General features: G+C 53.5%; 1 protein-coding gene across 3 annotated transcripts in view; it reads right to left on the reverse strand.

Moving 5' to 3' along the window:
- The window catches only part of ADAMTS14 (ADAM metallopeptidase with thrombospondin type 1 motif 14), a 96,407-nt gene extending 86,645 nt beyond the window's left edge, over positions 1 to 9,762 (reverse strand). For all 3 annotated transcript variants that reach the window (XM_040242547.1, XM_040242548.1, XM_040242546.1), the window contains exons 1-2: positions 9,409 to 9,762; positions 7,199 to 7,641 (exon numbers count right to left, since the gene is read on the reverse strand). In XM_040242547.1, coding sequence (XP_040098481.1) covers positions 7,199 to 7,641; positions 9,409 to 9,490 — 525 coding nt within the window. In that variant the 5' untranslated portion in view covers positions 9,491 to 9,762. The remainder of the gene's footprint in view (positions 1 to 7,198; positions 7,642 to 9,408) is intronic.
- Positions 9,763 to 11,156: the final 1,394 nt, after the last annotated feature.

Below are 11,156 nucleotides of genomic sequence, written 5' to 3' on the forward strand. Positions count from 1 at the left end.
GGTGCAGCCCGGTTAGGAAGGGCTGGGGGTCTGCAGAGCAGGTGCCACCACCAAGGCTGGAGGGGCACATGGAGCAAGAAGACAATCTCTGCATCAATGTGGGGCCAGATATCCTCTGCCCCTCCCATGGCTGTTGGCACAGACGTGTAGAGATAGGCAGCCCGCAGGTCAAGATGTATGGGGATACGCATGCTGGACGGTTGGATAAGGGCATCTCTGAAACTCCAAGCCTCATACTCCACATCCCAGGACAGGCACAGACAGCAAGGCAGGGCCAGGGGCTTCCCAAGGAGCTGTCAAGAAAGCTCACTTACTCTCTAACCAGCAAGGAGCAAACCCAGGGCAAGGATGGATATTGACACAAAGACACCGATGAGTCACAGGCAAACCTGCTACAATGGCATTGTGCTGGGATGCAGCTGGAAAGATTAGCATCGTCCCCAAATACAAATGTGACTTCTGCTTACAAACCTCCCATGACTCCCTATGGCCACAGGGGCAAGGCTAAGCTCCACAGTGAGGCACAGCTTCTCTAAACTACATTTTCATCACTCCCTTCTTCCATGGAGAGCTGTGAAGACTTACCATTTCCTGAATCCTATGAAGACACAGGATTCCCCTCCCTGTGAATGCCTATAGTCCCTACCTCTTAGCTTTAAAAGCTCTTATTGATGCTTTTATGCCTTTATATTTGGCCCAAAAGTACTCTCCACTGTGAAGCCTTCCCTGAGTTGAGTTAGTCACTCAGTTGTGCCTGACTTTTTGCATCCCTATGGACAGCAGCTCACAAGACTCCTCTGTCCATGGGATTTCCCTGGCAAGAATACTGGAGTGGTTTGCCATTTCCTTCTCCAGGGGATCTTCCCGACCCAGGGGTTGAAGCCAGGTCTCAGCTCAGTTGGTAAAGAAGCCTTCCCTGCACCGTTCTTTAGCCAACCCAGGGGTTGAAGCCAGGTCTCAGCTCAGTTGGTAAAGAAGCCTTCCCTGAGCACCGTTCTTTAGTACTCACCTGCAGGACACCTACCAAGTACCTTATGCAGAACTTGTTTTATGCTGTCTGCTGTGCATATTGGTCTTCTCTTGAAATTGTGGATTCTGAGCATAGGGAGAAAGGGGTGAGTTTCAACCCTGCATCACCAGGGCCTGGTCAAGGACCTGGCTGGGGGAAGCGGCCCACAGATCGTTAACAGAATGCTCCACCTGGCACCTCCTAGTATCCGCCTGCCCTGGAAAGTATCTGTCCAGGGGCTATTACAGACCAGTCGTTATATACTCCCATGCACTGAACAAGCACCATTTGACTCATTCTGCAGAGAAAGTTGCTGTAGCAGAGGGGAGGCAGGGCTTGGCCAACCTGGGAACCAGAGGTAGCCTAGGGCTCACATCAGAAAGCACTGATAATCTACATACCGTTGCTGTACAAGGGACTTTAACAATATTTACAGTTATTTCTCACCATTAATGATAACTGTAATTATTGTAGTAATTACTATAAAAACAATAAATGTTACTATTAACAATCCCCATATTTTAAGGCTGCACCATATATCAGACACTTTGCTTTTTTACTTATCTTATTTAATCCTCTGAACAACCCTATAGCTGACTGTTCTCCTTGCCTCCTTAAAGATGAGGAATACCAAGCACAGAGAGATTTAGATATTTATTTAAGGTCACACAGCTAATCTGCACTAGAGTAGAGCGACCCCACAATTTCTGCCACCCTAATGACTAAAAATCATTTTTTCCTCCTAATGACTAAAAATGCCTGTTATAGGGCTTTCTATAGGCCAAGTACTATTGGTAACAACTTTATTGAACCATAATTCATGTACCATACAATTCGCCCATTTAAAGTACAGAATGTGATCGTTTTTAGTATCTGCATAAAGTTGTGCAACCACCACCACAAGTTTAGGGCATCTCATCACCTCATTAAGAAACCCTGGACCATTTAAACTGTCAATCCCCAATACACACTCCCTCCACCAGGCACTGTGATTCCATTTCAAAGACAAAGGACTGAGGCTCAGAATGCTGCTGGGACTTGCACATTAGGCAGCGGCAGGAAGCAGAGCCGGCATCAGCCTCCCCTCTCCCCACACTGCCTGCCAGGGGTCTGTCTCCTCTGTAACCCGTTAAAAATGCACGTTCTACAGAGGGTGGAAAACAGAGCCAGATGGTGACAAACCTCCCACGTGCGGCTGCTTCCGCGCCAGGCCCGTGACTCACGGGGCACTGAGGGCAAAGGGAGGACATGAGGCAGTCTGGCCCCCATCACCCCAGTGCAGAGGTGGCGAGGCTCAACCCCAGGAGGCAGAGACAGCAGTGGGGTAAGTGGCCTTCAGGAGGCTGGCAGCCTGGGTTCCAGATGGTTCACAGGGGCCCCACTCTGCTGACCCCATTCCTGCAACCCACAATCCCTCCAGGACTCACAAAGTGGCCCCCACCCCAAGCTTTCATGTGCTTCCCGGGACTTCAGAGCCACAGTTGCTAGCAGAGGGTCTATTTTGCATCTGCCCCCAGCCAGGGGTCCTGAGATGATGCAGGCCCTCCCTGCTCAGAGACCCTGAAGTTTAGGGTCACAGGAGTATTGAGCAGACTGCCGCTTTGATTGCTCAGGCTCCCCAAGGGAAGCCCTGCAGAGTGGTCCTGCAGGTTGCTGCCACTGCCTGGGCCCACTCCCAGTCTGGGACCCCAGTGTCTGACAGCTGCCCCCAACCCCAGAGGAAGCCTTCTACAGGTACGACTGGGCCTCGCCACATCCCATATTCCCCTCCCCTACACATCCTCAAGAATGCCCTGGATCAGCAGTTCTCTCTTGCTAACCAAGGGCTTGACACTTTCTTCTGTGTTTATGTCTGAACAGTCTTGAGCCAATGCCACCTCCTCTAGGAGTCTTCCTTGATGATCTAATCAAAACAAATGGGTCTTCCCCCTGCTGCCTCACAAAAGATTGCAGTCTGTCTGCTTTTATGTCTGAGTCCCATTACCCTCCAGATTCATCCAGGGCAGGGATCCTAGCTTCCTCATTCTTGGGTTCCTCCTCTGAGACCCTCCTGACTCTGACACACTAGGTCTTCCAGCAGAGCCAGTAGGAAGTAAGCTAAAGGGCCTGCTCCTCAGTTTCAGGTATGAATTTAACTGCAGTGCACAAAAGCCACCTATGTCTGTCCCGGTGCCCATGGTGAGTGACTCTGGGACGACAGAGGAAGTGGAAGAGGTCATGTCACTGCCTCCCACTGCAGATTCCAGCTGGAAATGATCAAGTCACCCATTTAGACACAGCGCTTCTTACCAGAACAGCTCAAGTCCGAATGGCTGCAAGTCTGTCCACACAAAGGAGAGTTTGTTCAGACCATTTACAACTGGAAGTTCTGCCCAGCCATAAGGGCCAAGCTCAGGACTAATGTCCTTCATCTCTGCACCTGCTGCCCTGGTAAGACCTGGTAAGAACAGGTCCCAGGCCCCGCCAGGAAGGGGCAGTCAACTATAGACTTACAGCAGCCTTGCTTCAAGCTTCTCCAGCAAGGCCTGCCCTGTGTCACAAAGTTCCAATGCCAGAGGTGGAAGGGCTCTGAGCTTATCCAGTCCAGGCTCCAGGATACACCCGGGAGGCAAGGGAGACCCAGAGGGTGGTAGCTTGCCTGGGATCACACAGTCATGTCTCCCAACACATGGCCCAGACTCTTCTCAGATGACAGACGGCCACATCGCTGCCCTGGGCCCCCTCTCCCTTCCTGTGCTTCCTTCAAGGTCAGAGCAGAGCCCACCTGCCCAGTGTGTCTTCTAGGATCCCCCCCGACCGGCCCCACCAGCATTCTAGCAAGCTCTTTCCTCTGCCCAGAACGCCCTCCTCACCCACTGGCCCTAACAGACTTCTATTCATCCCTCAAGGCCCAGTTCAAATATCATCTTTGCTAAGACAATAATAATCACTCCTACTTGCCAAGTACCCATCCCCACTATGTTATGGGAAACCAAAAAGTTAATGTTGATGCTATTTGTGGGGTACCCCAAGTTCCCTAAGGGCAGGGGCCTAACTCTAGGGCAACAACGCTATATGCGCATACAACTCGTACAACTGAAAGTTTTACAAACTGAAATCCTGTGCCAACAGAAGCTACCTGTGTTATCTCCGCATCTCCTCCCCATGACTCAGTTTCCCCACCTACGTAACGGATGAGCTTAACGAATGCACGTGACAGTGTGTGTGCTGTGCCTAGGCTACAGCTGTGGCTCACAACTGCCGCTGTTCTTATTTGTGTCCCTTGCACTTTCTTCAGTCTCCCTGTGGACACTGCCTGTGTCCAGCTCTCATTACATATTTTTCCGGAATGAATGACTGTATTTAGTATTTAAGATATGGAGGAAGATGGGGTTAAAATCCAGAGGGCACGTAAAGATGCAGAGTTCAATCTGATTATCAGAAGGCCTGCACTGTGGACTCTGAACCCCAAGGTGGCTCAGCTGGGTGGGAGTGAAGAGCATCTGATCTCACGGGACACAGGGCAGTTTTCTGGAGGGGACTGGAAGTGAGGAAGTTCTTGCCTGGGCAGGGGCCTCTGTGCTGGACCATGATCCCTGTCAAGGAACTGGTCGGGGAGATTCCCAAGAGCTGGACTTGGAAACTGGTCTCTGGGGACAGCTGAGGGTACAAGCAGGGGCTCAGCCCATGACATCCACTTCTTCCTCCCACCAAAGGCGAGGGGACCAGGCAAGCCACTCCTGGAGCCTCAGTTCTACTGCGGAACAGGCTTGCAGAAGCCTATCTGTGGATAGCCTCCGACACCGGATCCAACTTCTGCAAATGTCACACAGAATAGATTTCCATCTGCCAGCAAGCAGCGAGGGCAGCCCCTCTTTGGACAAATGAGAGGAATAAGCCCAGAGAGGGGGAGTGGCCTGCCCAGGTCACACAGCCAGTGAGAACATTTCCTCAGAGGCCACCACGAGTCATCAAGGTCAGCTAGGCATCCCGTGCCCACTTGTCAACGCCTGCTGAGCTGGTTCAGTGACAAGGTTTCCAGCGTGTAAAGCGGGTGGGTAGCTATCTATTACTGGCAACGATCACCACTCACGCCTTTGTTCAGATCCCCATAGACATTAATGGAGGTGGTCAAGGAGACCATCTCTGTCACCGAACAGCTTACAGCCCATGTGACTGATGACTTCAGGTAACCTTGGCATTCAGCCCAAGCCACCAACATGCCCTGGTGCTTTCTGTCTATAAACACACTGCATCTCTGGGTGACTTCCCATGTCACTCTGGATTTTCAACCAAAACCAGTGGCCACAGCACAGCGCTAGCCAAGGCCGACTGAGGGCTCCTGCTGAGGAGAATCCCTGGACTGCTGAACCAGGGTGGGCTGGCAGCCAAGGCTCACCCTGGCGGCAGGACAAGGTCTCAGCCTCCTCCAGCTGGCCTTCCCGTCTGGGTTCCTCCAAGTCTGCTCCACAGAACCCTCACATTCCAGGTGATTCTTGTATATACTCCACTCTAAGAAACAACCACTGCCTAGACCATGCATTTCAGTGGGGCGCTGGTGTCTCCAATGGGCAGAAATTGATTCTTTGGGAAGCAAAAAAAATTCACTCATTTCATACATAAAACATAGATATACAGAGAGTTTAAAGACATACTCAAAATAGTTATGGTCTTAGGGTTTCATCGGGGAGCAATTAGAGGAAACGTATCTAAAAGGCTCCTCCAGGGGATGATAATGAAAAAAAAAAAAGATTGAGAAACACTGATCTAGACGAAGGAGCCATGACATTGAGCAGGAAGACACTTCTTAAGAATGGGAAAATGGTAAAAAGTGCTCCCAGCCCTACCAGTGAGGAAAGAACCCCCCTTACAATTGCACCATCTGATTCATCTCTCTCGTAAAGCCGAAAGGCAGAGGGGTGAGCAGATCCTTTCCTGGACACATCAGCCTATGCTTGGTAAAGCAGAGACCATGAAAACAGCCCCCATCCAGGCCCTGGGGCTGCTATGGAGGCTTACGAGGGCCTGACACCCAGCAGATGGAGCAGCGAGGGAAATGGGATCCAGCAGGAGTTGAGTGTGAGGAGGACAGAAGCCACCTGTGGCTTTCTGGTTTGCAACATGGAACCAACTAGCAGGAGGTTCCCAGTGCCTGGGAAGACAGAGTCCTAAGAGAGGGAACTCAGGGCAGAGAGCCACGGAAGAGCAGGCTGGCTTCGGGGCCAGAGACAGTGGGGCATGAGAAAGGACACAGTAGTAAAGATAGTAACAGCAGCTGGTACCGAAAGCCTTGACCATGTGCCAAGCAGGTGCCAACCACTGGCCATGCTGCCTGGTAAGGCCGGTTATATTGTCATCACCAGCACATCAGGTCTGGAAGGGCAGGGGCCATGTCTGTCTTGCTGCTGCTGCTGCTGCTAAATCACTTCAGTTGTGTCTGACTCTGTGCGACCCCATAGACGGCAGCCCACCAGGCTTCCCCATCCCTGGGATTCTCCAAGCAAGAACACTGGAGTGGGTTGCCATTTCCTTCTCCAATGTGTGAAAGTGAAAAGTGAAAGTGAAGTTGCTCAGTCATGTCCAACTCATAGCGACCCCATGGGCTGCAGCCTACCAGGCTCCTTTGTCCATGGGATTTTCTAGGCAAGAGTACTGGAGTGGCTTGCCATTGCCTTCTCCGATGTCTGTCTTAGGCAGTACTATATCCGCCAGGCTGGACACAGGAGCATGCACAGTAAATACGTGCAGATTAAACACTGCTCCACATGTAAGGGAAAGGACCACCAGAGGGCAAGTAACATATCCAAAGCACTGTGGCTCATGAGTGGCACAGCCAGGACCCAACCCCAGCAAAGCCCACCTGCCTCACAACTGCATGCATCTGTACTCAGATCCCTGACAGGTGAGCTGTGGTCCCGGTGGGTCAGTAGATGGTGGGGGATCAAGAGGATAAGGTACCATCCTATCTTGGCCACTTTAAAGCCGACAGAGTGTGAACCTTGTGGCCAGTGGGGCATGTGGGGTTCTCTCTGGAAAGCAGCGCAGCCCCCGACTTGGCCCAGACTTCAGGCCGTGCCCACAGGAATCCCAAACACATAGGAGCCAAGGAGAAAACCACATTGGTCTGGCTCATGGGCGGAGGGCGGGGGCACAGTGGGAAGTGAAGGAGAGGACAGGGGAGTGGAACTCGATGAGAGGCTTGTCCCTTACCAATCCATCACAGTTGCTGATGGCGACAGCTGCCCCTGGCATGCCCGTGACACCCCCGGTGTAGACACACTCTCTCTGCAAGGGCTGCCGGAACAGCTCCTGAAAATCCTCCTGCCACTCCACCGAGGCTCCGGGCACAACCAGCCGCCGGTTGGGCCGCAGGTGTAAGTGCAGTTCCTCCCCGAACACAGTGACATTGAAGTACAGGGAGGAGCGCCCCACCCTGCCAGGCTGCAGGTTCACGCCTTCAGGGCGCAGTGGGCTTCGAGCCACCCGCAGGCGACCGGAGTGTGACAGTGGTGAGGGTGGCCCGTCCCCCTTCATACTCCCTGCGGAGGCTGCCGCTGGTCTGGACACCACATGGGAGAGGAAGCGTCCCTGAGAATCTGTGCTGCAGGGCACTGTCAAGCCATAGTCACTGAGTTTTCTTGAGAAGCGCAGCTCTGTTGGAAATAAAGAAAGAGTTACTGGATGGCTCGGCAGGTAAAGAATCAGCCTGCAGTGCAGAAGACACGGGAGACGCAGGTTCAGTCCCTCGGTCAGGAAGATCCCCTGGAGAAGGGAATGGCTACCTACTCCAGTATTCTTGCCTGAAAAATCCCATGGACAGAGGAGCCTGGCAGGCACTGTCCATAGGGTTGCAAAGCTGGAAACCCCACGGGGACAGGAAAGAATCTGCAACCTTGACTGTCACTTTGGAGGGACTCCCTTAGTCCAAATTCATCCATTTCTCACCCAGTGCTTCCTCAGCTCTTGGATCTCTGCACTCAGATGATCGGTGTTCAAGTTCATAAACTGCTAGACACAAATTGCTCGCAATAATCCCCAGGTCTTTGTTACACTTAGCAGAGGAAAATAAATGATGCCAAACAGAATCCTGTCACTCTAGCAACAAACCTTCCAACTTTGGGCACTACAAAGGAAATTCCCCGAAAGCCCCTGGGCAAAGAGAGGGGTGGCCGGATGCACCCAAACTCCCCAGGGAACTGAAGTCACCAGCCCAGCCTGGGGTAGGGCCCTCCTCGCTGAGCTCCTGGAACACAGCTGGCAAAACAAACACACCTAGAAACTCAGGGCATCCTGGGCACGCGTCAGGGAGCAAAGAGGAGCTGGAGAGGGAAGGGAAGGAATACAGGTTCTACGTTTTTCCAAGTTTAGAAAGGAAACTTTTTTAAGCAGCACAGTGGCTGCCGAAATTTCTACATGGCCCAGCCCCAAGGTGGGTAAATATAGATCTTCAAAAATAAAAGGAGACGCACGGGTGACCTGCCCACTCGGACTGAATTAAGTGTGAGGTCATGGCCCCATGCTCCAGGCTGCATGCCAGCGGCCCGTCCTTACACAGCTCTCACTAAGCCCAGCCAGGCCGGGCAGGAATGACAGCTCCCTGGCTTCCAGGCCGAGTGATTCATGGATAGGAGCTTGGGAGGAATTTTCATTTCCACACGGCTCTATCTCTTGCCTCCCAGCCCCCTTCATGGCACTGATAAAAACCTAGAAAATGATGTGTCCTGAAAATCCCTTGTGCCCAAGGCAGTTATGAGGGGTGGGGGACAACTAACTCTCCTCTGGTTCTATCCAGCCCAGCAGAAGACCCTCAAGACTTCAGCCAGAGGGATCCTGTTTCGTACATGAACAGAGCTCAGACAAGCAGGCACTCTGCCGGGGAAAGACCAGAGCCCCCTCCCCATGCTCAGCGACACCAGAAGGGCACCCCATACTGCACGGGTGACGGTGGAGTGTGTCTGGTGTCTGTGAGAGTGTGTCTGCAAGGCACAGGGTGACAATACTGGGGGAGAGAGAGAGATGTGTGTTTGTGCAGGAGTGTGAGTGCCTGGTGTTCACTTGACACACACCTACACGCACTTATCTGTACACACATGCATACAAGCTGGAGACAGAGAAGGCAGTGAAAGAGGAGAGAGGGGAGAGTGAGAAACACTGAGACGAAGGGACAGATACACAGCCCCTCAGAAAAGGCGTCTATCCCCCAGTCCTCTCCTGGGGTCTCTTCGGAGTTTCGCATCAGAAAAGGAGAGAAATCCCCGACAGCTTCGGCGGCACTGGGGAGAAGAAAAGAGAGCACAGCCAGAGTGTGCGCACAGCCTCCCACCCACTTCAACGCTGCCGGGCACCTCGGGCACCTCGGGGCATCCCGACCCTCGAGCATACCGAACCGGTGCGCCCCCGCGCACCCAACCCGCACGCACCTTCAGTCCCGCTGCCCGCGGCGGCGCAGAGCGCACAGTGCAAGAGCAACAGGCAGGACAGCCGTGCGCAGAGAGGAGCCATGTGGCTGTGGGCCGGGCGGGCGCCGAGCCCCAAGCTCTGGGCTGCAAGCGAGGCTGGGGCGCGATCGGGGCTCCGGCCGGCCTCCGCCTCCTCCGCCGCCGCCGACTCCCGCCTCGCAGCCTCCTGCCGCCCGATCCCGGCCCCCTGCGCGGCGCCGCCGCCTGGACCGCTGGCTCCAGGCGCCCGAGGCTGCCGGCGGGAGAGCGAAGCGACCGACGCGCCAGCGTCCCCAGTGCCAACTGCCGGCGGGTCGGTCCGCCAGCGCCTCGACGCTCCGGGACGCTCCGGGAGCCAGGCGAGGGGACTACGGGGCGGGCCGGGGGTGGGCACACTGGCGGGGCGGGGCCGGGCGCGGGTCGGAGCAGGGGGCGCAGAGCGCCCGTGGGCGGGGCACAGGGCGCGGATCGGAAGTGCCACGCGGAGCCAGAGCTGGGGCTCCGGGCGCCCTGGGAGACTGTCCCCTCAGTCTCTTTGGCTCCCCCGGAGTGACGGCCCTTACTTTCCTAGTCTCCTCCGCTCCGCTTTACTTGACGGCCCCCCTTACTTTACTTGTTTCCAGAGCCACTGGGCCGATGGGATGTCCAACTGCCTTTGGATGGGAGATAGTGAACCCCCTGCCCCCACCCCCCGCCCCGAGAGGGTCTCCTTTCTCTCCTAATGGCCTTGATGGCCCCAGTATTCTTCCACCGTTTGAACCTATCCATTGTGGAGTCTAGTCACCTGCCCCCAAGTGCAGTGACTGATCTGTGTCCTAGTCTAGAGCGGGGCTGAGCAAGGTGGGCAGAGAGTCCGGCCTTTACAGTCAAACAGCCCTGATTGCAATCCCAGCTCTGCACCTCAGCTTCCTCATCTGTGAAATGGGTGTTAATTATAGCACATAGTTAGGTTTCAGTAAATGATAACCATCCTCTGCTTCCAAACGTACCACCCATGTACCCGCCAAACAGCCTTCTGTGGGAAAAAAAAAAAAAAAAGAGTCTAAGAGATGAGAATGTGTGCTGGTTTTGCAATGTTGCTGAGACCCATTCAGTAGTCAGGCAAAAAGCCCAACTCCTGCTCTTTCCTGCTTTACTCTATAAATGTGCTCCTAACAATTTGTAAATGCACTGTAAATCCAGAGATGGGAATTGGAGAACGCAGTTTTGTCTTTTTGCTTTGTTTTTAAGAATTGCCAAATAAAAAAATCTTTCTGTAAAGTGTGTAAAGACCCCTAATCTTTCTGCTTCTGAGCTCAGACATTTTGTCATAGGGCTTTTTTAAAGGGAGGCCAATGTGTGGATGGAAATTCTCTGAGCTGTCTTCTCTTAGGAATTTCTGGGTCCCCTGAAAGAGGACTTGGGTTCCTGCTGTTTTCTCCCCACTTGAGGTTTCCTAGTCTATACCCTCCCTGGGCTCTGACTATGTTCCTGCTTGTGGGCAGAGAGCTAGAAAACTCATCCTCACAGCTCCAGGACCTGACTCAGGGCCTCCTCAGAGGCAGCACTTGTGGAATGAATGAATGCCATCAGGATTTTGGAGGGCCAGTACATTTATGAAGCAGGTTCAGAGAGCTGAAATGACATGTCTCAGGTCACACAGCTCATTTGCAGCTGAGCTGGCATCAGAACCCAGAATCTAGTGCTGAGTAGGAGAGAGAGACAAGGGTAGGGGTCAGAAGACTGTTCTG

The sequence above is a fragment of the Oryx dammah genome, unplaced genomic scaffold (genome assembly GCF_014754425.2).
Source record: "Oryx dammah isolate SB20612 unplaced genomic scaffold, SCBI_Odam_1.1 HiC_scaffold_6, whole genome shotgun sequence".
Classification (NCBI taxonomy): Eukaryota; Metazoa; Chordata; class Mammalia; order Artiodactyla; family Bovidae; genus Oryx; species Oryx dammah.